Raw genomic sequence first — 27,678 nt, 5'->3', positions numbered from 1 at the left:
AATTATGTGTCTCAATCCCATAAATAACATTGTTCTCTGACTGATAAATATTTTATGTCTTTATTGTTTGTTTTTAATGTCTTGTGTTATTTTCACATTATTTCAGTAACCAAAACAGACTTTGTTCTCAGTGTAGTGTGACAAGGTATCAACATTTAGCCCTCCCTATATTTATGAACATCTTTGAAAAATTGCTCCTATTAAAACATTGATTTATGTTGCTGCTCTTATTTTGTTCGTCCAAACAGTCGTGGTCCTTGAAAAACGCATCATTTGTTTCCTTGTCCAATCATGTGTGACTCTTGAGAAACATTGTGGTGATTCATGTGAACCAAAAATTTTATTTGGATTATAATCCATCTTCCGTGACACTCCTTTATCCCCCTGACTTCATGGCAGAGAATACAGAAATGAGGCATTTGTGGTTCATTATTGTTTATTTCTTCCTTAAATGAAAAGTAAAAATTTGCCATTGAAATGAAAAGCAGAGCAAAGCGAGAATAACATGATTATAAATGTGAAATATAAATTGAAACTTGACAGCAGAAGAAGAGAAAGCGCATCCAAATTGATGCTCAGACTTTTTACTCAAATGTTGCCGTACAAACTGACATCCTGTAAAGAAAAAGTAAAGAAAAAATATTTAATTGGTTCATTATTGCTTAATAAACTTCATGTGCTTGTATTGTACTATGAACCGTAGAAGAAATGTGCTCTTGTAAAAATAAAGGCTATTGACAAATATTATCAAAAATGTTGAAGTTTGATCTAATAAGAGATTATCATTTCATAAACAATAAAAGCCCAGAGGCTTAGATTTTAGACCATTACTGCAAAGTTGATCATCAGGGAAAATAGTTATTTTTAATGTATAACAAGAAAAATTGTCTGAAACATCCTCACAACAGCTGTAAACGGTAAAATTCAATGAACAATGCAACTGACCTCTGGTGTGGGCGGGGCAGGTCGTCTTTGGTTACTGGATGAACAAAACAAGATAATCAATAAAGAACCAAATTAATCACAGCAGTCTTTTGAAGCCTGAAATAAACAGTTGCTCTACTCACTTCTTTGGTGACGGATAACGCTGTTTGTTGTTTTTTCTCTCGCAGACGACCACTTCTGCATCACTTCTAGGAGCAAAAACATATTTCACAATATCACATTTTCAACATTTCTGCTCATTATAAAATATTTTCGAAACCACGTCTGAAAACTTACAAATAACTGACTGTGAGGTCAGTCGAGTTGTTTGGGCGTCTGCAACAATTAAACATGTTGTTCTTACTCTGCTTTTAATTCTTTAATCATTTAATGTCTGATATTCTTGTTTGTAATAAATATGAAATTATTACCTTGAAAATCTATTCCAGAAAGACTTTCTGTAAAAGAAACATTTAACTAGTAGCAACTTTAACATTGAGAATGAAGAGATTTACCAACAGAAAAATTCCTACCTTGTGTTTTGCCAGCCAACTTGACTTTCCTCTGATAGTCTGAAAATAATAGTGTTGTTAACATCAGGCTTTAGTACTGAGAATTAAAAGGGTAGAATTTGCTTTTGTTGTTCTTACCGAGAAAACCTGCTCCAAACTGATCTCCTGCACAGAAACATTTGTTAGTTTTTAGTAGGTGTTCAACTGCACAGTTTCAAAAAGAGCTTTTTGGTTTGTACCTTTTTTCTGGCCTTGGAGGTTTCTCTCTATCTCCCTCAAGGTATCTCCTATTGGTATTAAAATGGTTTTGGATTTAATATTTGCTTATGCAAAAACAAAAAGAAACTCTGAGTAAAACGTTTAATTCAGCTCACCTGGATAATCTACCCCAAATAGATCTCCTGTGAAAGAACAGGGATTTAAATATCCATTTATCAGTGACACGATGCTATATTTGAATGTGAATGTGAGAGTAAAATAGAGCTGATAGAAATTTCTTATTCCAAACATGTCAGATCATTGTTGCTAATCAGTATTAGTGAATAATATTGAGCAAATACTCATTAATATCTATAACATTTGAATCAAGATATTTAGTTTGAGAGGCAGGACATCTCTCTTAATTTGATCCATGATCAAAATTAACAACTCATATCATAACAGAGAGCAAAAATACTAAATTAGCACAGCACTTACGCAAACATCTTGCATAAGTGAAATAGAAAAAATAAAATGGATTACAGAATAATTAGCCTTGTATTAGGCTTTATTTTGATTTAAAGTTTCATTTAAGACTGTACAGTGTCTTTTTGCACTAGGTTTCTATTATAACTGCTGCTGGATATTTGAGGGTTTTGATTTAGTTGGTTTGATTTTAATAGTGCATTATAACTTGCTTTTCTTACTTATTTTATTATATTGTTACTTATTATTATTAGCTATATTTGCTTAATAATTAAGCTGATCAAGTCGAGTTTATGTTCTTTTTAAACAGAGGGCCCATTCCATTTGCATTTAAGAAAATTAGAGAATATATTGGACACAAACCGTTTTTGGGTCATTTGTTATGTTTGTAATCTATCTGAAAATTTATTGAGAGGGATCTGTTCTTCACACATTTGCTCTAACCTTTTGCAGAAATAAAATGTGAGAATCTTTGTTTATTCTCTAAAAGGTCTTGGAGGTAAAATTCTTGCCTTTTCTCTGGTCTTGGCGGAGGCCTCTTGTCAGTGTGTTTTCTGGTGATGAGAAAATTGTAATTTCTTTAGGTCATCTTCAGTTACTCTCAGTGTTTAAGGTCAACAGTCATCAGCACAATACACACAAATCGTATATTAGTCGATTTTGAGAGGTTTTCTCACCTTTTCCTGTAGAAGAATATGCCAAGCACAGCAAAGAGGATCAGCACTAAGATGACGACAGGAATAACCACATGGATAGATTTCTGCATCTGGTACTTCATAGTTCCTGGAGATGAAGATTTAAAATAACCATAATGAAAAAACCTCTCAGTTCCCTGTGTCCAATGCTTTGATAACAAAAAAAAAATTATTGAATCTAACCCTCTACAATTAATTTGAAAGTCCTGGTTTGATTCTTTCCCCGCCAGAAGGTGGCGGTACAGCTTAGGTTTCTCAGTCCATCTCCTCCAGCAACCATAAACGTGATGGTGGATGTCGTCTTCCAGACACCTCGTGATATCTCAGTGTTTGAAACGTCGTTGTTGATGGAAGGGACACTCCATGAAAACGTTGGAGGATGTGATGAACATGAGTGACTGACAGAGCAGAAGACATTTACAGTTGAACCAGCATTCACTTGAGCTGGAACTGAGCTCATCACTGGTGTCTCTGGAGAAGCTGAGGATTAAAACCAAGGACATTTGCTATTGCTCAAATTGTAAGAAAATTAATCAAACAGAATGATGTAAAATATTAGTAAGGATTCTTGACCTTTCATGACAATAAAAACACAGCTGTTGTTAAATCTGTATTTGTTTGTTCCTTTCTCTCCATAGAAACAGAAAGGGCCGCTGTCAAAGGGTTTTATATCATCAACCTCCAAAGAGCAGTCTCCTTCATTCAGGTTTCCCACAATTTTGGTCCGATCCTTGAAGTGGTCCAAAACGTTACTGCGGGCATTGTGGTACACCATGCCCCCAGTTTTTTTGTACCAGATGCCACGAGTCAGATGCTGATCCTCGTTGTCCTGGAAACTGCAGGGGATGACCACACAGGACCGAGTCAAGGCACTGAATCTGACAGGGACGTCAGCAGCCAGGACACGGAAAGCTGTTGGGGGGGGAAAAGAGGAAGACTTAAATTTAATAAGGTCCCGTCAAAAATTACAGGATATTCAATACAGAAGACATGAAAGTTATACAGATACACAAAACTGACAGCCTTAAATATGAAATAATGCACACAAAGAGAAAATAATAAGCAGGAAATCAGTTTGTCTTATATAAGTTGTATATTGTAAGGAAAAAGAAAGGTGAGCTCACTATCTTTCTCGTTCAGTTCTTCTTCAACTGGTACGTATTCTGTAAAAATAAATAAATTCATTTAAATGTTATCAAGATAAAGAGACAATTTTGATTGGAAGCTGAGCAATAAACTCAAGTGAAAGCTATAACTTTAACTTTAAAAAGTTCTCTGAATTTTAATTTTAACTACATTAGTAAACAATGTGTGTTAGATGTAAAAACTCACTTTTTATCTGAAGCAGTGAGGAGTTTGAGGTTTCTCCAGCGACAAAACGTGCAGTGCAGGTCAGAGGTTTTCCATTGTCTTCAAGGGAGCCAATAAACGTAAGATTGGACTCAGTGGTATACATATTACTGGATATTTTTTTGTTCTTTTGTAAATACTGCATGTCTGAAAAGTTCCACTCAATTGTTGGTGTATTTTTCTTGCACTTGTAGGACACAGAACAAATGACACTCTTTGCCACTCCCTCTGTCAGCTCTCCTGGAGGTTCAACCATTTTGATTGTTTCAAATGGACCTAAGCAAAAAACGATTGAGAAACTTTACTTGTAAAGAAAACTTAAAAATCTAATCAATTTAAACCACAACATGTATATTTATACTCACATTCAACTTGCAGGAGGAGCTCACTTTTGGCACTTTGTCCACCAGGATATTTCACAGTGCACTCCACCTTCTTGTGGTCTTCTTCTACTTTCCAAGTTCGTTCTATTGTTCTTTCCCAAATGCCGTCTGACAACAAGGAGTCATTGGTGCGGTCTGTTCCAGGAATGCCATTCATAGACAGGACAGGAGGAGCAGAAGAACATGTATGTTGCACTTTACAGGTAACCCTGCTTTGATCTCCCACCCGAGGAACATCTATGATGCTCATTTGGGGTTCTTGTGCATAGTCTATAAAGATAAAAATAGAAATATCTTATCTATGATGATTCCATCTAAAATGTAGATATTTAAAATACTGGTGAAAGAGTGAAAGGAAAAGTTAAACATACATTATTCTGACCTAAACAACAGTTTAAGTAGGAAATGAGACAGAAACAAGTTTCTTGCTGCAATGCAAATAACTGCAAGGGATATGAATATTTGTGAGATTTATTTTGCTTAATCAAGATTTTGTTTTCCCAGACCTTTTTTGGTGTATGAAGTTCTGTTATGCTGCTCTTGAAAGTTGGTAAATAAAAGAAATGAGTGTGTCTGTTGTCAAGTCAACCAACTGGACCTGTATATATATGTGTCTTCTTACCCGAAACCATGATTTTGGTGCTTTTATCCAAAAATGAGTGTCCCTGTGAGTGGTAGGAGGTAATTGGCTTGATATCAACCCATGGATAGAGTTTATCCTCATTGTGAGACGTATCCAGTCGGTCTATTTTAAGACTACAATTGCTGTCTGACACAGAGCCAGTCAAACGTGTTATCCCTTTATATCTGCTTAAAATATTTGATTGGTTTTGGTTGAATACGTCTGCGCGTCCATTACTTTGGTACAAGTACCAGACAACTTCCAGGCCAGCCGGTTTGGCGTTGCTGTAGGAAAACGTGCAAGGAATGATGACACATGATCCTTTCATTCCTGTTACGCTTCCTGGAGTAGTGAAAGACCAATCCAGATTGAGCATGTTTCCTGAAAAACACATAAAAACAAAACGGTACAAATCTTTGATTAGCCACATGAGTTTAAGCCTAATTTGAACTGATTTTCACTGGACAGACCATAGATGTCTACATTTGAATGTTGTATTTGTAATAGTATTATTTGTTGTCTTTCTTCAGATGTTTGTTGTCTGGTGGCATTTGCCGACTAAATAGAGTGGTGGAAAAAATAAAGTTACCTCAACTAATAAATCGAGACTTAAAGGGTTCAAATGTCTACACTGCAAAAACACGAAATCCTACCAAGTATTTTTGGTTTAGTTTCTACTGCTAATATCTTAATGAACTTGAAATAAAAGAAAATTAACTTACAAGTAACCTTTTAGCAAGATATAAGCTGGCTTTAAGTAAATTATTCCTTAAGATTGGGAAAGAAGTACTTGTTCCATTGGCAGATTATTTCACTTATAGCAAAGCAGATTTGCCTTAATAAACACATTTTTATCAACAGTTTCTATAAAGATACATTTTTTAATGGAACAATTTACATAAGTTAACAGCAGAACATGAGGAACCCAGATATTTATTGTCAATTTCCTTTACCATAAAACTCTCCAAAATATTACTTCTGAGGAGGTGACCATATAAAGTAATATTAAGATGATGCAGCATTCTTCACAGAAAAAATCTTTTTAGCACCATTTGTTATAAACTTAAAAGACATTACAGAAAATGTTTAATATATTCTAGTCCTGATAAAAAGATACAAATTTTAACTGTGATTGGTACTCACGTTTTACCCGTATGGTCATGCTCTTTTCCTGGGTCTGCCCTCCAGGAAATGTTGCATAACATGTCAGAGACTTTCCATTGTCTTTAGCTGATGCTGTAAATGTCAATGTGGAAACAGTTTTCTGCAAACTCCCAGAGGCTTTAATATCTCTGTCAACTGGCATGTTATCGAAGTTCCATGTGAGAACTGGTGCATCTTTGGAGCAAGTGTATGAAGCTTCACATGTTACCTTGCTTGGAACTCCTTCAAGATATTCAGTTGACACTGAGCTAATGCTCGGTGGATTAATGGAGCCTAAAACACAAAGGACAAAAGGATAGTTAAAGCTTTTCCAGACAGACAACCCAAGTTTAGCACAAAGGCGATGCTGATTTTGATCTTGGGACTTATCACTCACATTGTGCAGTTAAGGTTTCAGATATTTTTGCTGTTTTACCACCTTGGTGCAGGGCAGTGCACTCAATAACTTGAAAGTCTCTCTCTAAGTCTAAAGTGCCTCTTAACGTAGTTTGAGAAGTATAATCAGGTAGCTGAATGTTGGTAACTTCTTTGTCTTTCATTGTGATGTTGAGGCTAAGAGTTGGTTTATGGATGGAGCATGTGTGTTTAGCAGAACATTGCACCGTTACAGACTTTCCAACTTTTCTTTCACCGTAGATCATAATCTGAGGTGGCTCTGGCTGTCCTGCAAAGAAAATGTAAAAACTTTAAAACTTTTTCAACAACATATTAATGCACTGATGTTCAAAGCAAAAAATCCAAAACAAACAAACATACCAACAACTTCAATTGTTACAGTTCTATCATAGAATCTGTGTGTGCTTTTTCCAACCTTTTCTGGATCCACCCAAGGATAAAGCTTTTGTTTGTCGTGGTTCCAGTTCACACCTTCAATCTCTAGAGTGCATGATTTTTTATCAGTGGAAGGATGTACCTTGGTTTTTTCTCTAAATATGTCAATTACATCTTTAGGGTGCCACTTGTCACAAACCAAAGGATATCCCCTGCTCACATACTGGTACCAAACAACTCTGTCTGCTCTTTTAGGTGGATACTCATTGTAGTCAAAGCTACAAGGGATAACGAGGCAGGAATTCAACAGTCCTTTGATATTTGTTGGCATGTCAACGCGCCAAGCTTGTATTGCCAAGTAAAGACATCCTGCAAAAGAAAAATAGTTGTAAGTCAAAATTACTAAAGTAAAAATTCATCAGTTGCATCAAATTAAGATGGTATGTAATATTACACCATTCAAAAGAAGAAAACCAAAGTACCCAAAAACCAGAAGTGCAGGAGCAAATATCTAAACCAGAACATCTTGATATAAAGGTATCTGAAAGAAACAAATGAGGTGCGTTAGTATTATTTATTAAAACAACTTATCACTAAAGATACAATCAAAATCTTTGTGCCATTTTTAAAATCAACTAAATTTTGTTTTACAAAAAAACTTTTAATTTTCTTTTCATTTCTTTGAAGTTAAAATGTTTCAAGAGAAAAAAGACTGGTACCCATCTTAAACAAAGCTTTCTACAGTTTTTTTTTTGTTTCCTCTAGACTAAGTTCTCATCTTAAAAGCAAATGAGAAAGAGAACTTTGTAGGGTGGCTTGTTTTTGCATGAATGAGCTCAAGTTACCAGAGTAGAAAGAAAATATCTACTTTACAGCTATTTTGCCATCTTTCCATTTTTTACCCTTTAAGAGGATCATCTTCATGTTTGTGTTGGTTTCAAAATTCACATGAACAAAGAATAAGTTCACACAGCACAAAAAATGTTTAATTCTCAGAATTCATAATCTGAAATTATGAATTAATTACAATATCTCAAAAATGGATTAGCTCACATTCTTGTTTACATTTGTTTACAATTGTAAACAATTAAAGAGAGTGGCATTAAGTAATCGGCATCTGTTCTGTCTTCACTACTTATTTACCAAGCCTCTCATTTCTACTGTCTTGATCAAAATCTTAAGATCAGGTAAGGAATTTCAAGTATTTGCAATGTGTGCTGGTGGATCCCTATTAGCTCATGAATATGTCCTAAAAGTCTAAAAAAAAACAACAAACCAAACAAAAAAACCTCCAAAACAAAGGCAGGAGCAATAAATTCAGGAAAGAGTCAGCAATATAATGAAAACTGCATTTAAACCATTCAAGAAAATTATCACATAAATATAGTTTTCCTATTATATTCTGTCAGATATTCACACCCTTTCAGCATCCACCCCTCCACAAACTGTGGGAGTGGGGGTGGGCTCATACTCGTTCTGAAGGCATTATTTTTATGTAGAGTAACATCCTCATCAGTTTACTGGAAACACTTGCATCATGTTTAAAAACTTTAGTTTAATGTGAGCAGCAACAGTAGTCGGGCTACTTATTGCTGATCTCAGTTTTGAACCCTTTTAGTTCTGCTTTCTCAAACTTTATTTACATAAGATTTAAACATCCTATTTAAATCTCATTTACTCTGTTTCGCTTGTTGCACTTTTGTCTTCGTGCATTTTAAACCTGTTATGTTTTAAAGTTTAACTTTTTTTTAAAAAATAATTGGGAGTATTTTTTTTGGATGAAACTTTTTCTATTTGTCGTTAGAGGTGCGCTCTATATATAAATTGAAAATTTATTAATTTCACACATTTGTACCAATGTCTACTTTTGATATAGATATTGTTTGGGTCAATTTGACCTATCAGTCAGGTTAAAGTGCAAAAAAAGATTAAAAAATGTCCAATTCTATATGTTTCCTTGCAGCTATGAACCATATTTCACCACACACACACAAACACACCCCACCACCTGCATACATGCACACGCCGACACACACAAGCCCACTTTCTCACCATTCTCTGTACTTCACTAGGAAACTGCGAGAAAGCAGTTGTTTACACAACTTTTGACGGGAATCTTTTCTGTTGCCGTGGACAAACTCCACCCACACTGAGTGGACACTCAGCAGAAGTGGAGGAAAACATAAATACTCTCTGCATGACTCATTTATCTTGATTTTAATCGGCGGGTCAATTTGACCCTGAACAGTATGTGTGTTTCAAATTCAATTATAAAGATCACCCATTGGGGAAAAAAAAGTGTAATATAAATTTTTTTACGAAAGATCAATTTCAAGGAAATTATAGTTTTTTTGTGTCTAGTTTTTTTTCAGTGGACATTAAAAATGTAAATTCCATTTTTTATGTCCAAATGAGTAAATGAGTAGGTTATCGTCAATGATCCTTAATTTCTGAGGAATAAAAAAAAAAACATCATTGCACAAATATTTATTGAAATGGTTAGTATTGGAGTTAATAATCAGATACAAAAATGTTTTGGAGGAATTTTTTGGTTTCTGACACTATAGCATGATTAAACACTCCCTGGGTTAAAGCTTACTTTAAAAAGTGGTTATTATTCAACAGTGTGAGATGAAACTAGTTGTAATGTTTTTCTCTGAATTAAGATATTGACCAGGAGTCTAGCTGTATAGATCTATTTATACAATATTCTCTGTTTTTTGCGCTCTCATATAAATTTCTGATAAAGTTGCTTAATTTTACATATTTTACTTTTTTTGTCTTAAAAGTAAAGGTTTTAAACATTGGAATGTTATTCATCCAGCAACATTGCTCACAGTGGATAATGGACATCGACTGCTGCACTTTCCAGTCTGCCTGTTTCATCTGACCTTTTCTGCAAGCTATATTCAGGACTACTGTGTACATGACATTAATTTGAGTCAGGAATTTACTGTTGCCATTATTCAGAAAAATGGCTCAAGCTGCAACATCAGAAAACAAATCCTGATCTGGACAACCCAAAGTCTTACATACAAACATTTTAATGAGCTTGACTTAATAGATATTTGTTTTTTCTCTTTCTCCCAGGTTGACCCAAGCAATCCAAATCTGTACAAAAAGAAAAACCTTCAAATGTATTGCAGTGATTTATATGATTTTACTATGTAGTGCATGCACAATCTGGTACAACTACAGTCTATTCTGAAAAACTGAAATACAAAATTCACTGGACATCTCTGCAAAACGATTCAGATATGATACTGGGCAATTAATATGTTGTTTTGTTTTAATTAAGATAAGGTCAATGTAGGTGTTGTGAACCACTTACTTTGGGTGTAGCAATGTCGGTGGTTCAAGGACCAGGTTCAAGGAAGTAAATCAGATTCAAGGAAGTAAATCTTCCTTGAATCTGATTTCAAGCTTAAAGGACTTTATAAGAGTAAGTTTTAAAAGTTGTTGCGTGTGGAAAAGCTTTGTGGATTCTAAATATAAATTCTAAATTCTTTCATGGAAACTTGTTCAAGCAGAACAAGTTTCATGGAAACTTGTTCAAGCAGAACTAGTTTCCATAAAAGAAAGAAAAAAACCACAACAGGTTAATCTAACATCTATACTAGTTGACGGACAAAAGTTGCCAGCAATAACATGTAAACTTGAGAAAAGCAATAAAAAATAAATTACAAATGGTTTATGCATAAGGGGTGAACGTTAATTAGCAATTTTTATTACTGTAATAATATTAAACAAAAAAATAATAAAACGTAAAACAAAATATAATTTATTTATGCTTTTTAATTGCCCAACTTAATTATGTTACAAAATTACATAATTACTACATTTTTTTTAGAAAAACAAATAAGAACGTTCTACGTTCTGCATTCAAATAGAAATATTTCTTCTATTCTTTTAAGGAAAGAGGAAGATGTAATTTCTGTGAAACATTTAGAGCAGCAAAATTATGTAATGAAGCCTAGGCGCAAATTCAAACTGGAAGACTCTTTTATCCCCACCGGGACCCGTTAATTGAAGCGACCTGCCCACAATCGTCGACCTATCAACGCCGGACCAAGCCACGTCACGTCCAATCATCGACCAAGTCCCAGCTGATAAGGACCTTCATTCATGGCGTCCTTCGCTCTCCAGCCGAGCTCAACCCACCACCACCCCTTCTCCTCCATTCGCCCGGTCCTGAGGCCCGCACCCTTCTTCAACCTCCACCACCAGTGCCGGGCCCTGGGGGATGACGTTCCTAACAGCATCAGGGATGCTCATCTGAAGCCTATCGCTAACGCTGCGATAACCGTTATCCCCAGCCGGGGCCCGAGCGCCAAAGACTTTAAATTCTGTTTGTCAATAAACTCTTCTAATTGTCTTCTCATCTCCGTCTGAGTCTCTCCATTTTGAATTTCCTTTTTTACTGTTATTTGCTCTAATAAGTGAATAAAAAAATAAAAATGCAATATTTTCTTTGATGTGAGCATTCAATTTAAGTTTTAAAAGATATAAAAAGAACTTATTTCCCATATTCTTTAAAGTCTAGATCAACTTACCTTCAGATGTTGATGTTTATGGAAAATCTTTCAAAACTGCACAATTTAATGAAGTCCTCCCTAAAAGTGTGGAAGGATGACGTGACTTGGCATGTTACTGCTTTGTCAAAAGGATGATTTCAAACACACCTTTTATATGAAGAAACACAGAAGATACGGAAGAGAAAAAAGAGAAGTACCAGGCATGTGCGGGGGCGGGCGTGGGGAGCAACGGAGCTTGAGCCCTGCTCATTTTATCCTTGACACCCCAAGTGCCCCTTTTTGAGTATTTTATTTATTTTTACTTATATTTTAGCTGTGTGTCAGGCTATCTGGTAACCTGCTTATGACCCTCATCAATAATATTTAGCTAAATATAACAATTTAGCAAAATAAATTAGTCTGGCTGCCCTCGGTCTAATAATGACTGAGTTCCTCTCAGTTCCTCTGCCTCCATGTTATTCAGACACCAGGTCACAGAGACGGGTGGAACTGCGCCCCCTAGTTATGGGCAAGAATACATCTTTTTATGAACATACATTTCTTTGTGAATAAAAACATAGGTCTGATGTTGAAGTTTTTCCAACAAAGTTACAAAAACGTTTTTTTTATTATTATTATTATTTCCATAATTGTCCTCACAATAGCAGGTAAAAACCCTCCTCACCCTCAAATACTGAAATGGTTTGGCTGCAAAGAATACTTCAGACTTTAATTTCATCTGTCTGCCCCGTGCTGGTCTAAATGCTCAATTCGCTACAGGCAGCCCGAGTGGGTCACACATCTTGATATAGAAAAGCGATACAGCGATGACGCAGTTCAAAGCCCCAGTACCGCTGGCTCATTGTTCGCTCTCTGCTTCACCTTAACAATAGTACCAGGCGGTTCGCAGCGGATCTGGGCTGGAGGTTTGCGGATGTGAGTAGAAGCTACTGCAGAACCTGCAGAACTATAAAGATTATTCTTTGCTCTTTTACAAAGCAAACTTCTTAACGCCCGGTGGTTGGGGACCACTACCTTAATAGACACTGGGATGATTGACAGGACACAATCGTCCCTACCGGCCCCGGTGACACCACAGGTTTCAGCTGTTTGCACAAAAGCAGTTGTTATAGATTGCTGTTCACAACTTTCCTTTACTGGTTCTTCTTTAGCACCTTTGGTTGTAATATGTAAAGATGCGGGGTGACATCTTGAGCATTCTTGACAACAACAGTTGTTGTAAACACCTTCTTTGGTTTGAATGATGCCATGTATTGATTTGATTTTGGTTTAGTAGGTTCTTTCGTGGTTATGGTCGTGTCCTTTAAGTTTCCATAGAGGAGGTGTAAAAAAGTTGGTTCAAAAAGTTAAAGTCCTTGAATTTAGCTCTTTTCTTCATCCTTTCTTGCAGGTCACAGGCAGATTTTCTTCATGATTCTTTGAGCTTGTATGGCAGTTTATTTGCCAAAGACTTTATATTAGCTGTATTGTCCAAGTCTTCCAGATAGCTAATATCCATCATTGTGTTGGAGCAGCCAGTGAGGAAAAGTGCAAAGGACTGAAGAGCATGTCCATCTTCTGGTTTAATTGCTGGCCATTCCTAAGCCTCTTTAATGTAGGCCTTTGAAATCTTGAAGTCATCTCCAAAGAACTCCTTTAACATCTGTTTAGCTTTAGTATATCCTGCTGAAGACGGCAGCTCTTAACCAACTCATGTGGTTGTCCACTTGTGTATTGCAGCAAAAACTGAAGTCGATCACAATCGTTATCGGTACGACTCTCGATTCTATGTTCGATGGCTCCAATAAAAGATCTATATTCCAACGGTTCTCCATTAAATATTGGTATGGTGAGATTTGGAAGAAGCGATGCCTTATGGTTCTTCACCAGGTACTTTGTGACATGGGCTTGTTGTGAGGTAGCTTGGCAAAGCCGGTCCAGGACTGGTCCATGCTGATCTCTAGGTTCAACTTCTGATGCAGATGTAGTCATTTGAACATGCGCAGCTGGAGCAGTGCGTTTAAAGCTGGCTGATTTTAATGTGTTTTGTAATGGTAGCTGCAATGTAGGTTTTATATCTTCTTCACTGTCTTTGTGATCAGCTTGAAAAATGCTGTTGTCTTCTTGAACATTTTCATATTTCTGTAAAATCTTCAGTTTAGCATTAGATTCTGCCAACGCTGTTTGGATTGCATGCATTTCTTTCCTTGCTCTTAAAGCAGCTTCAAAAATCTTTTGCTGAGCTTCAAACTCTGCTTCTTCTTTTTCAAGTTCTAGTTTTTCTGGTAAAGCAGCAGCCTTTGCCTTTAAAGCAGGACGCTCTAATTCTGCTTTTAATCTCACTGATAAAGATGATGAGACTGAGCTTCCACATTGTGATGAGGAACTACTTCAGTGTCTGCTTGTCCGCCTAGATGTCATAGATCTACTATCTGCAGGTGTCATCTGTTTGTCACACTCCTCGGCCTGCTCAGCTCGATTCAAAACGTCTTTCATCCATCCTTCACAACGCCAAAGGAAGTCATCCATAGCATCATGTTTAGATTTGAACCAGTCTTTTTGATCTTTCATGTATTCTTCGTCATCCATGACTTTCTGCAGAGCAGAGTTAAGCACTTTAAACTCTTCTTGCAAGCCACTAAAATCCACACGAAGCTTATTTTTTACAGCATCAACGTTTGCACCATTTTCCATTAACTGTTCAATTTGCTTCTTCAAGCTTGACACCTGGGCTATCTTCTGCAGCCTTCTCGGTCATTTTTACCGCTTGTTTTTCCACTGTCTCGTTCGTCCATAACGAGCTAAACTTCTACTTATGAATATTAATGTCAGCAGCACGAACCGATCCACTTCGTAGTTCCACCGAGTCACAAAAAGCTTGCCTTTTTTTTTTTTTTACTCAGGTACTTATAGCTGCAGGATCCACTTTCCACTGAATCTATGAACGAGCTGTCTCCTACTCGACGTGTCTCTCGTTATAAAATTTACTCCTTTTCCAAAGTCTCTGTGCTGTTTTCCTGAGATAATTCCTTGTAAGTTGGGTTGTTCCAAGTGGATACGGTCCACGTAGAGCGAGTTTTTTGACTAATGTAGGTTCCTGAATAATGAAGCCTTAAGCTTAAGCCTCTCAGTCTTTCCCATTCGGTCCACTTGATGACGAAACGACAAGAAAAACAGACTGGATCCTCTTGATAAAGTTAGACGGTTTACTTCAGAAATAAAAAACGGTACAAATGTTAGTTTTCCACGAAATAATAAAGAGTAAACAAGAGAGTTTAAAGAGAGAAACTGTGTGGCTCCACTCCCACTGCCCAACTAACTCTCCCTAGCCACACCCTAAAATTCTTAACTGTAATTAGATATGCAAATTTAAAAGAAGGCTTTAGTATAGTCCAATATAACAAATTTGTATGCACTGGAGATTTAACTAGTAATCATTTTTATCCAAATAAATTATCATAAGAAATATAAACATAATTTATCCTAAAGGTCTGAAGCAACAATGTCCTTTCCATCGGCAGACGGTCTTCATCCAAGTCCAGATTTTTAAATCCTTGTGCCTTTTCCTCTTCTGGAATTGAACTGAACACCTTCCTGCTGTTACTTGATCATTTGGTCATTTACATATTTATTCTGGAGTCATGGACGGAAGCACTATATTTTAAAACTTTTGGTAAGCCTTCCTCAATATGACTCTCTCAACATGAATCTGAAAAAATATATTAAATCAGTTCAAATGTTAACCAAATGAGCTGTCTTTGAGTTGATTTTATACTCTTTTAATACGCATTTTTGCATTATTTACAGACATTTATAGACCTTGGTCATTTTTAACTTTCGATAGTGATTTTACTTAGTCTAATCCTAGAAAACTGTATGGGTCTACATCATTGCAAACAGGTAGATAGATTATTATTATCATCATTGTGATAATCCACTCATGTCTAAATGATATCTACACATAGTTTTAATATTGAACTTAGCTGTACACTGGGTACCTACCACAACAACAAAAAAAGTGGAATAATGTATTTACAACGACAGAAATATGATCAGAGTGCAGAGGAGGCAGAGCGCACCCTCAAAGCCGCCTTATTTCTCAGGTTCACACTGATTATGTTTCTGACACACTCTTTATACTTGGAGCTTTTGGAGTTGAACTACTGCAGTTCAGTTGTGTTTATTTTATGTTAGAAGTGGTGACTTGCACACAAAGTGTTCAGGTAAAACAGAATATTGAACTGCATCATACTGAAGGGTCTGGCCAGGTTTGCCGGAATAAAAATAATAACCTAGTGAGAATGCACACTCATAATTTCAACACACAACATCATGAAAATGGAATAAGTTCATTTTTATACAACTTTGATACTTTTGCCAGAAAAAGCATAACATATATATTTTTGCTGAATTAAAGCATAATAGTAATAATAATAATAATAATAAAAAATAAAATAAAAAAAATGACTCTTAAACGAAAATCATCCTTTTGGACATAAACAAAAATTTAAATGTGAACAACTACATGCTGGTCATCATTTGCTCAAATTTCTTGCACTGGATTATGACCACGAAGTCACTGGCCACTAGAATGGAACCTGAAAAAGTCCATAACTTCAGTCAAAAATGTATTTAGGCAAAACAAGTGAAAAGTCTCATTGAAATAAGTCAAATCTCACCTGCGAGACATCCTGGACAGTCTATTGAACATGCTAAATGTCCCAGACAATTTGATTAATATTTATTTTTAATGTAATGACATTACATGTTTTTATTTTGTGTACAATGCTTTAAATCATTTTACCTTCCTTCACGACTTTGAAGCTCTGCAATGCGATTCCTTAAGAAAACAAAAGGAGCTTAAACAAAAACACCACTGAGGAAAGAACAATTTGCTGTTTTTACTCAGCGGATCCACTTAAATAGTCAATATCTGTAAACTTACTTGTACTTTTTCATCACAGCAATGCAGAAGACTCCAAAGATCACAGCCGTGCCAATGGCCACCGCGACTGGAATGATGAGGTGATAAATGTTTCCAGTACCTGCAAATAGAAATCAAATCAGACGCATTTCATGTGATGTTGAATCAAATTAACCACCAATTAAATCAAGTTAAATCTCACGTTTGACATTGAGTTTAATAGATGTGGATGATCTTCGACCTCCATTAAATGTTGCACTGCAGGTGATTTCAGTGTGGTCATCATTTTCCCCAGGAATAAACACCATGATGGACTGTGTCTCCCAGATCCCAGACACAATGGGTTTTTGAATTTGTATAATATCGTCTTCACTTCCTCGACTCCATGTGAACACAGGAACATGTGAGGGGCAGGTATGGCGGACTGAACAGGTGACGGCGTAAGGTTTTCCTTGAACAGCTGTGTTTGACTGGATAAGTTCAGGTTGGGGAGGTTCTTCTATAAAAAGAAAAATGAGATATTAACTAAGGGTTATTTTTATCGATTGTAATATTTATTGATAAATACTGAACAAAGTAGTTAAACATGCGAATAACAACGATGCACAGGACTTGAATAAATGACAACATACCGAGCATTTTGATTTCAGCACATTCCTCAACAAAGGAGAACTTTTCTGTAGTGGGTTGGTTGGTGTCTTTTTTCACAAATTCAATGCGGAAGCAGAAAGGACCGATGTCATGATTTTTAACTTGAACTATTTCTAAGGTGCAATTGTTCTGACCCAGGTTTCCCAGCATCTTGGTTCGGCCCTTAAAATTGTCCAAGACGCTTGTGGTGTCTTCATGGTAGAAGATCTCGTTCCATTTGTCCTTACGATGCCAGATGCCCCTGAGTCTGGAGGTAGACAGGAAACTCCCAGGATAAGTGAATGTACAGGGCAGCACAACACAGGAATCAACCAGGGCTTCAATTGATTTTACAACAGATGCCTTCCACTGTTCTTCAGTCGTTGGGCTGCAAATACCTTAGATAGGCATAATAGAAGAGGGTAAGAATAGACAAATAAGAAATATAAAGAGACTGGAAATCTAGATACGTTCAGTTATTTACCAGCCAAAAGCAGAAAGAAAAGTATCCTCTTGATACCTTTTTCCATTCTTTGGCTTGTTAGAGGTACAAAATGGTCCTCAATGTTGCAATCTATGTAAAAACAACAATTAGTAAAATTAGTAAAAACCTTTTTTACACTGACTGAACAGCCCTTGATTGAAACAGCAATACTTGCTGTAGGTAATAAATTAAATCATGACTAGAAGAAAACAAAACTGACTGGTTACCATATACCACATTTGGCGTCACAAAAAAGTAGAAAACAGAATGAAATTATCAAAATGATCTATTTTTGCAGACACAACAGCCAAAGTTTCTTGCCATTACTAAGTTCTGAATTTTATCAAATGATGCTGAGTGAATAAGGTGTTAATCATGTGTACTTGTAATGGATTTTTGAGTTTTGATATGAACATATTCTATTCACGCATAAGACTGACTGAAGAATGCCCCTGACAATGCTTTTGTACCACAGTCCTATTTGATCACCCTGTTACGTATCACTAAATCAATACATATATTATAACTCAACTAATCCATGGCATAAATAATGCCAAAATAAATGCAGGTGAAACATGGAGCAAAACCACTTCTAAAATCATTATTGTGTTTAATTCGGAGGATAATGCATGCTGTGTTGTTGAGTTTTATCTGACTTACTCTATCCCCAAAAACAAACAAAAAAAGTCAAAAAAAGGCAAAAGATGTATTTTGAAACATTTAATTAATTCTCAACTTAAAGATATTTCTTATTGTTTTTTTATAAAGGTGAGAAAATTAATATTTTTTGTGTATTGAAAAAAGTAACATCCAATAACTATTTCTGAAGCTGCTACAAAATTCATTAACCCTCCATGTTACTGCATCACTTTATAATATTATGAACCTGGGTATCTTTCATGGTACGAAAATATATCTTGAATAACTTCAGGCATAAAAGTCTCAAAGAAACAGTGAAATAAAACAGGGCACTAAGATGTATAAAGTTGAATAAATTAATACAAAGAAAAGTCCCACTCGAAGGAAAAGACTAACTCATTAGTATATAATATCATGTGATGAACCATACTTAGAAAAAACCCATATCCATCAGAATTTACATTGCTGTAATATTATCTGCAATTTTAACCCATATTTAAGTAGCATGTAGGGTTTTTGGTCTTACCTGAAAAGAGAGCTGCTTTGCTGATCTCAGCCCCAGTTGAATAGAAACATGAGCAAACAGTCGAGCTGCTTATAAATTGGTGAGCGAATGCTTTAAGTTCACACTGGGAAGGAACCAATTTGATCTCACGGGAGAAAGTTCTGCAAAGTTTTTTTCCATTTACATGTATGAGACACAGCTGTGTGTTCATGCTCCAACTAGAAAATAACACAAAAAAGGCAAATAGGCAAACAATAGACAGTACTCTATGTAAAACATCATCACAGCTGTTGGCTAACTATGAAGACCTTTTCAATTTGAATATTTTCATTTGAATGTGTAAAGTGTGTGACATGTTAAAGTTGTGATCCCAGATTGCTGTGAACAGTTTCTGTGTAACTGGATACCAGCTAAGATCGATCGATCCATCCATCCATCCATCCATCCATCCACCCACTAGCCCACTAGACCTAGACATTTTGGAGGTTGAAGGAGGGGATATTATGGTGTGGGTCATTTTGAGTCTGTGACTTGCTTTGTATGTCTCTAGTGTGGCATTATCATATAAAACATCATGACACCTGCACAAACTATGATGTTATAATAAAACAGTTTTGAGTTTAGGTCATGGCAATGCTTCCGCAGCTCATATCTGAAGGTCTCTAGCATGAACTTAAGACCTGATTCTATTATTTTAAATGTTTCTTTTTTTATATGAAGCATTCAAATACTGACCTAGCTGGGTTTTTCTGTCTCACTGCTGATTTTTAGCCATGACAACAATGAGAACCACACATCCCCTAAACATCACTAAGGCATTTCATGCTTGGCTAATTCACCAAAGTACTTTTGACTCCTGAATTAGAGTTGCATGACTGCATAGCAATAACACTGAGCATGTGTTGTATAATTTAATTCAAATAGGATTATGGAACAATGGTGGCAATGTTGGTAGGAGTTTGTCCTGCAACTGGCAGGTTACCGGTTCAATTCCTACTCTGTCTGCCTTTATTGTTATGATCTTGGGCAACACACATTACATGTTAAAGGCATTTACATGGTAAATGTAGATCAATTGGAGATTGTGTATCAAACCGATTAAACAGTGAGTTTCAACAGGCAGATCTACTAACAGAAACAATCAGAAGCTGCTTATTCAATTAAGACCCATGACAAAGAAATTTGAGTTGCAGTGGTGCAATCCGACAGAACTTGAGCGATTTTGTAAAGAATATTGGGCAAAATGTAAGACTATAGATCTACAAAGCTGACATAGCAAAAAACTTCCAGCTGTAATTGTGACCAAATTAAATGGGGTTACTAAAACCTGAGTCATGATAAAAAATCAGAGCCCGGGCGTGCTGTGGTGGTGTAGTGGTTAGCGCGACCCATGTTTGGAGGCCTTGAGTCCTCAACGCGGCCGTCGCAGGTTCGACTCCCGGACCCGACGACATTTGCCGCATGTCTTCCCCCTCTCCTTCCCCGTTTCCTGTCAGCCCACTGTCATATAAGGGACACTAGAGCCCACAAAAGACCCCCTGGAGGGGTAAAAAAAAAATCAGAGCCCATATTTTGGTTCAATAGCTACCTCTTTTTCTGTAAAAGGGAAACGGTTTCCAAGGCAACGTCAGTGATCTAGGCAAATATTGTGAAAAGCTCTGACAGCACTTCATCACCACCAGCAGCACTGATGCTCTAACACCTTTTGCTCCTGCTGCTGTAGCTAATCTGCTTCAAGATTCAGTGTATCGTGAGCTCACAGACGATAGTCCACCAACCTTATCTAGATACCCAAATGTAAAAAGTACCTTCAGTGTGATTGCCTGATTTGCTGTTTGTATTAACAAGCAACTGAACAAGAGTGCATTAGAAAGTTTCTCCTTTATACTAGTGATCTGCTTCAACCATCTTCATTTTCTTATCTCTTAACGCTCTGCAGGTTTTTTCGTTATTGCTTCGTGTTCTTCCCTCAGATTTAACCTGCCCACCAAAATAAATGTTTTGACAAGATTAAGTGACTGATTTTCAGTTCTGCTTTTTCTGAAGTTAATAGGCAGCTGAAACAAACACATTTACTAAAATAGCTTATCTGAGATGACACATTGAAGTCTTTCGTTTGAGTTGCACAAAAAAAATAGTAGAAACACATGTGCAACATTTCTATTTTCAAATGTGGAAAATGATGTCAGACTGGCTTTACTGTAGACATGGTGATCTATCATACTTCAGGCATTTCTTGCCAGTAAGCAGTAAGATTTGGTCTTTGAATACAGTGGTTGTGTAAATTTGCATCAAAGCATACTTTTTTCAAAGCATCTTTATTGCTTTATACATAAAATCTTTATGCTCATTCTGCAAGTCTATTCAAGGGTTTGTTGCTCATTGCTAATTTTAAACTAATCTGCATTAACAGCGAAGGCCAGATTATTGCTCGTATAGCTGGTAAGGATTTACATGTCTTTATTTTTAATCTTTTTAAATTTTCAAATTCAGCAGAGAGACAGCTTTAATGACAGACATTTTTCTTTAGCTGGAGTTGTCAGTTTCACACTCATTTCTCAACTTGAAAAATATGACATTGCTAACTTATTCAAAGAGACAGCCTCTGCTGTTGATCTTTAGATCAATTATTTATAGGACCCATTTAATGTCCACTCATGGGTTAATTAGTATTCCTGGCTACAGTATGATTTCAGATGTCTTTGTATCCCAAATTGGGCAATTGATGTTGCAGCAAGTATAAAAACTAAAAGACAAAGTATCAAAGATTGGTAGCTCTAAAACTTGTTTGAACAATAATGTCTTCAACAGGTTTTACTAAAAAAACTTCAGACAAACCTAACAACACAAGAAGCTTTACCGCTCTGTATAGAGTTTGGTTTGGGGATGTGACGGCTCCAGCTGTACTATGTCACTGCTTTTAATTGATGCAGAAAAACCATCAATGGTTTTCTGATTAATATTCAGTCTTTCTGATTTTAATTTGGGAGGAATAGATGAAAGATAATGTGAAGAGTGCATGGATGGCTGGATGGATGAAAATAATCACTGCGCAGCACCACAGAGCTTTTCATGTTTATTGGTACAGGAAAGGCCCAACAGTTAAGGAGATAAATGTAGCATATACTAGAATATATGTAAAAACTTTAATCTGTATATATGTGTGTAAAGTTCCTTAAGTCACCAAAGAATTAAAACAAAAGGTGTTGAAAATTTACAGTGATCATCAAGTCTTACACTGGGAATCTGCTCTTAACTAATTAGATGTTTCTATCTTCGGGTCTGTCATCATTGTCATCATTGTCATCCAGCTCCTGTGAAGAATAAGGATCAACAGCATATTCGTTAGTTACAAAAGTAGATTGAATTTAACTACACTGAATAATTAACTGAAGAAAAAGTATAGTACCTGTAATTAATTGCAGGAATTTGGTTGATTTTATGGTCCCACCACAACAGCAGAAGTAACAATTAGAAACTTTTCATATAAAATTATTTTATAAATCTAATTTAGTCTGAAGTAATTACCTCTTTGGTGACGGGAAGTGAAAACCTGGCTCCAAACAGACCTTCTGGGAAAGTTAAAAGAAGAACAGAAACTATGCAAATTGTTTTGGAGAAATATTGCCTAAAGTCAAAAAAGAATGTCTCTTTTACTGCCAAAATAACAATTTCCAAGTCTATTTGAAATCCACAGCGGAAAATAAAGAATTATTCTCTGGAATTCAGTTCTGCATTTAGAGAAGTAAAGAAAGTGAAAAAATGTTACTTAGTGAATTACAACTCTATTATCACTGAGATAAGAATAATTATTTTCAATTGTGTAGCAAGGAAATAAACTGATTGCACAGTGACTATTTATTTTTGCAGCAGAGACAGTCTAGACATCCTGTTCCACATGCTAATGTTAGAGAAGCAAAGTGTATTATAATAATGTAGTTAAATGCAGGTGTGACTGTGAGAAAACTGTCTTTTTTTATACCTGCCATCTTGACTTTGAAGCTCTTGAATATGTTTCCTTTAAAAGACCAAACATTTGTTAAAATATTAGACATCTGCAAATGTCATATTTTATTTCATATTCACTGTTAATGAAAATTAGTTTGGCACTTTGTTACTCACTTGTATTTCTTCACCATCAAAACACAGAAGAGTCCAAAGATCACAGCAGTGGCAGCTACTGCAACAGCAGGAATGATGATGTGGTTGTAGTTTTGTTGGCCTGCAAACCAAATGTAAACCATTTCTTTTTTATTGCAAACAGCAACAAGTAGGCAGGATTTCAAATGGCTGTTCTTTTAAAATGAATAAAAAAGCAAAACAAGGTTTGTCTCACGTTTTACATTAAGTGTGAACTTTGCCTCAGATTTTATTCCCCCATTAAATGTTGCTGTGCAGGTGAGCTCTGATTCGTCATCCTTTTCCTCAGGAACGAAGGACAGGATGGACTCTGCCTCCCAGACCCCTGAATGAATGTGTTTATGAACTTCAGTGATGTCATCATCCTTTCTTTCCCGACTCCATTTAATCTGAGGGAGATGCGAGGGGCAGGTGTGGTGAACAGAGCAGGTGAGAGTGTAGGGTTTGCCTTGAGTGGCCGTCTTTATTGGACCCAGTTTGAGTTGAGGTTTGTCATCTGTGAACAACAAATTCAGGTAGCAGCTCATGTAAAAATGGGTTAAACATAGAAGCAGTTTTGAAATCCAGTATATAGAGTGTATACATACTGCTCAGTATGACGTCAGCACATTTCTCAACAAAGGAGTACTTTTCTTTAGTGGGTTGGTTGGTGTCTTTTCGTACAAGTTCAATGCGGAAGCAGAAAGGGCCGTTGTCATGATCTTTAACTTGAATTATTTCTAAGGTGCAATTGTTCTGACCCAGGTTTCCCAGCAACCTTGTTCGGCCCTTAAAGCTGTCCAGGATCTTTGTGCTGTCTTCATGGTAGAAGATCTCGTTCGATTTGTCCTTACGATGCCAGATGCCCCTGAGTCTGGAGGTAGACAGGTAAGTCCCAGGATGACTGACTGTACAGGGCAGCACAACACAGGAGCCAACTAGAGCGTCAATGGACTTTACAACATTGGCCGTCCACTCTTCTCCAAGCACAGAGCTGCAAATACCTTAAATGAATATAATAGTGGAGGTCAAGAATTAAATGAATGATGAATATCAAGAAACTTGAAATCACAATATGGTAAACAATTTACCAGCCAAAAATAAAAAGAAAATGATCATCTTTCTATCTTTTTCCATTCCTCTGGCGTGTTGGGTCTAATTGCTCTTCAACGTTGAAATCTATGTCAAGAAAATTAGAAAAATAAGTTTTTTATTCACTGAACAGTCCTTGAAACAGCAGTTGTTACCATGGGTAAAATATTAAATCACATCCAGGAGATCACAAAATGACCGAGAACCATATATACAATTTGATCCTATTGTCCATAGAGCAAATTATGAAATTATTTCCCCTAAAAAAATATATATCATTTGTTTTTGCAAACACAGACAACATGCATTATGTATTGACATTACTATTAGTGTCTCTTGGCAGGGCCCACTTTGGTGGAATTTTTTAAAGGTTGTTGTGGGTGGGGTTGGGCTTTTGCAGGGGCGTTAGTTACACTTTCAGACCATTTCCAGGAAGAGTTGAAGACACCTTACTACACAGAACAGACATCACAATAACTTAAATAGCACAGTCAAGCGTGGGTATGAGTGTGTGAAGTTAAGAGGGGGTGTTGCAAAATTAACAACTTTGCTGCTATATTTAGTGACTTAAAAAAGCAAACTTTATGGTGACATGTGAAGGCACCAGTCGCTCTGCTGTAACTGAGTGAGAAGATAGTGCTGCCGTGAGCAATTCCAGCTTCCTACGTACTGCAGTCAATCTCACACAATCATCTGCCAGCAAACCACCAGCAGTCAGAGCAGAGAAGACAGCAGATGATTCCATGTCCACTTTGCAAATGAATCACACATGTGCAAAGCTGAGAAACGCTATTGATCGATGCTAGCTATTCCATCTCCATGGGGGTGAGTGTCTAAGTGACATGGGTTTATGACCCTTTGCAACTGCGTCACTTAATCACCGGAGGCGTCACAATAGACTTTGGAGGTTAGGGATGGGAGTATTGAACGGAGCGACTGAAATAGTTATCTTAAGTTCTTTTTGCATGTATGGCTTCTTGTTCAAGTCGAGTTAATGTCTGTGTTCGTAACACACTGGGTTGGGTCTCATAGACGACATTATTTACAAAAGAAGAAAACAGCTAGCTTAGAAACTGAACCGTCCAGACTCCCTCCCGATGTGTTGATCAAATTGCTGTCTTTGACTGAATTCATGACGAATGATTTATATCTCTGTCATAAACGCTGTTTATCCTTAATCTATGGCAAACGTAAAAACATACAGAAAAGTAGATGCTAACCAGTTTTTTTCCATACGTGATAGACTATATAATAGTAGGGCATTTTCTCCATGGTTACTAGATGCATACCTTTTCATAAGGCAATATTTTATATATTTCCAATCAGGCTTCCTTAAGTATATGAATATTAATCTTATCTTGTAAAAAGTGTTTGCTGCAAAGCCATGATTACATCGAGGGCTGCCAGTCATGATTGACGGATGAAGTCCTTCGCTGCCGTCCTATCCTCACTAAAAGTTATTGACATGTTCGGATTTAACTTTCTGACTCACATGCAGAATCAAAAGAGTTCAAATAAGGATTTGGTTTTATTTTTAAAGAAACAAACAACTGACAGATCTTGATCCTTCAGGAGGATGGAAAGGGTCACGAGATCGGTGCCGTCTGGAATGAGAGTGGAGTTAATGGTGGCCAGAAACGATTGATCAGGAATGAAATAAAAGAGAGCTTACTTTAGAATGATTCAGAGTGAGGCGTGGAGGAAAAGATGGCCAGGGCCATGTGTGGAGAATGGTTGATGGTGAATCCCCAGATTAGTGCGAGGTGGGTGGTTATACAGAGAACCAGCGGTCTGATGGATAGAGAAATGATTAAAGCAGGTAACTTGCAGGTGAATCCACAGGAGGGGAAACGTGGAACTGATTCTTCTTGGAAATCCAATGAGACAACCTAGAGGCAGCAAACACAAGGACTAAACAACTTCTGGCAAATGCATAGGAGATAGTCAGCAGCTAGTGACAGATAACAAGACAAGGCCGGAGAGACTAGCAGTAAACGTTAATTATGCAGCACTAAGTGAAGGCTCTGCCGCTCTTTTAATCCCAACACTCTGATGAGGCTGATGAGCTCCACCTGTGTAAGCTGCCCAGGTTCTCCACCTAGAACCTCACTGGAAAAGATGCATTACTCGCACTCTCACACACACACAGGACCCCTGACAGTTATACAATAAAAGGAGAAGTTTGGTTTTCACCCTTGTCCACAGGTGTCAAACTCCAGTCCTGAAGGGCCGCAGTCCTGCAACTTTTAGATGTGCCTCTGCTGCACCACACCTGAATAGAATAATTAGGTCATTAGCAAGGCTCTGGAGAACTGATCTACACATGAAGGAGATAATAAAGCCATTTCATGCCAGTGTTTTGTACCTGTGGCACATCTAAAAACTGCAGGACAGCGGCCCTTGAGGACTGGAGTTTGACACCCCTGTGTCTTTTTGGGTCTGCACAAACAGACCCTTGACTTAGTTGATTTTACTTGGTAAAATCAATTAATCAACTAAGTAAGTAAGAGCAATATTAGGACACCAACTGTCTATTTTTTGACTAGCTTTATGGGTGTGGATAGGTTGTTTTGACATCCATGTGGACGTCGATCAAGCAGTACACTTGTAACCAAAAAGAAAAAGAATAATGTACTTCTGTGCAAAATTTGCACAGAAGCACAAGAGCAGCCTTAAGGACCGATTTAGATAGTTTATCTGCATACAATTTGTTTTCAGGTTTAGTTTTAAGTAAATAAAATGAATTCCCAATGGTTCTCTGAATTTTCTCCAATAAAGCTTGGTCAATAAGGAGTTAATTATGTGTATTTAGGATGGATTTATGAGTTTTTGTATAAACACACTCATAAAAATGAGTGAAGAAGGTCAGAGACAATTCTTTAGATCACTGTCTTACATATCACTAAATAAATGCATATATAAAGACTCCCCTAATCCTTGGCATAAAATGAAATGGTGGCCTGCATTTATTTCAGCCTTCAGTCTGCAGTATTTTCAATTGCAGGAGAAAGATAACAGACCTGGTTTAAAGCTAAGCAATGACAATAAAAAGCTCAGGGTGAACGTTGCTTTGTTTTCCAAGTATTTTCCAGACTTTACACACATGGAAGTGACACTGCAGTAACATTTCTATGCATGAACTTTGCAATGGATTACCACAGAATGCAGACATAAACTTTACAATGCAAGAAAATGTTTGAGAAGTGTTGTAAATTGTTATTACTCTTACCACAAGGAAAAGTAATGAATAGTAGATTAGCTATCACAGGATACTGTGATAGCTAATCATAGTTGTCTATGATCACTGCTGTCTTCTTAGCTGCAATTTGAAGCCAAATTTACGCTACTTATGAACTAAAAATGTTTATTTTTTAAGTTTTACCTTATAAGGGTCCTGCTTTGCTTAGAAAACTGAAAGCAAACAAGTAGGAATTCGGGGTGAGGTCAGGAACACTGATAATGGCTTTCAGTGAAAAAGACTGCCATTGTTTTTACTTATGAAGACGACAGTTGTGGCTCCATCTGCACAAGAACATCTGTTTTCCGTTATATACCATTTTTGAAAGTTTTAGTTTACAATAGAGTACAGGAAAAAGCAGGAAAAGTCACATACCTCACTTAGGACGGAGTTCATGAAATGAGCAATCCCACGAACAAGAGTATGGA

General features: G+C 36.7%; 2 protein-coding genes and 1 long non-coding RNA gene across 9 annotated transcripts; all 3 read right to left on the bottom strand.

The window, feature by feature from the left end:
* Positions 1-320: 320 nt before the first annotated feature.
* On the bottom strand, positions 321-27,678 carry LOC114141935 (myelin-associated glycoprotein-like). Of its 6 annotated transcripts, none has more exons than XM_028012864.1 (23): positions 27,626-27,677; positions 27,395-27,423; positions 7,588-7,646; positions 7,091-7,474; positions 6,711-6,998; positions 6,314-6,607; positions 5,171-5,551; positions 4,531-4,818; positions 4,148-4,441; positions 3,940-3,978; positions 3,389-3,727; positions 2,999-3,295; positions 2,798-2,903; positions 2,633-2,674; positions 1,811-1,837; positions 1,676-1,723; positions 1,575-1,601; positions 1,458-1,496; positions 1,356-1,382; positions 1,222-1,260; positions 1,068-1,130; positions 946-979; positions 321-615 (listed from the first exon to the last, which is right to left on the bottom strand). In XM_028012864.1, exons 1-23 carry the CDS (start codon positions 27,644-27,646, stop codon positions 589-591), a joined length of 3,192 nt encoding a protein of 1,063 aa, XP_027868665.1. In that variant the 5' UTR covers positions 27,647-27,677; the 3' UTR covers positions 321-588. The 6 variants fall into 6 exon arrangements, with proteins under 6 accessions (XP_027868665.1, XP_027868664.1, XP_027868666.1 ...); XM_028012863.1 differs by having other exon boundaries at positions 1,068-1,133; positions 27,626-27,675; XM_028012865.1 differs by lacking the exons at positions 27,395-27,423; positions 27,626-27,677 and adding an exon at positions 11,659-11,752 and having other exon boundaries at positions 1,068-1,133.
* LOC114141937 (sialic acid-binding Ig-like lectin 13) lies at positions 14,803-19,195 on the bottom strand. Of its 2 annotated transcripts, XM_028012871.1 has the most exons (8): positions 18,823-19,195; positions 17,658-17,747; positions 17,176-17,571; positions 16,746-17,042; positions 16,565-16,664; positions 16,424-16,459; positions 16,299-16,331; positions 14,803-16,217 (listed from the first exon to the last, which is right to left on the bottom strand). In XM_028012871.1, the coding sequence occupies exons 1-8, from the start codon at positions 19,010-19,012 to the stop codon at positions 16,196-16,198; spliced, it is 1,164 nt and encodes a 387-aa protein (XP_027868672.1). In that variant the 5' UTR covers positions 19,013-19,195; the 3' UTR covers positions 14,803-16,195. The 2 variants fall into 2 exon arrangements, with proteins under 2 accessions (XP_027868672.1, XP_027868673.1); XM_028012872.1 differs by lacking the exon at positions 18,823-19,195 and having other exon boundaries at positions 17,658-18,806.
* On the bottom strand, positions 22,054-22,322 carry LOC114141938 (uncharacterized). The gene is made up of 2 exons (XR_003594925.1): positions 22,211-22,322; positions 22,054-22,115 (listed from the first exon to the last, which is right to left on the bottom strand). It is a non-coding gene; the product is annotated as an uncharacterized LOC114141938 (long non-coding RNA).

Source organism: Xiphophorus couchianus, chromosome 3, assembly GCF_001444195.1.
Source record: "Xiphophorus couchianus chromosome 3, X_couchianus-1.0, whole genome shotgun sequence".
Classification (NCBI taxonomy): domain Eukaryota; kingdom Metazoa; phylum Chordata; class Actinopteri; order Cyprinodontiformes; family Poeciliidae; genus Xiphophorus; species Xiphophorus couchianus.
This window is presented reverse-complemented; position numbering and strand designations above follow the sequence as displayed.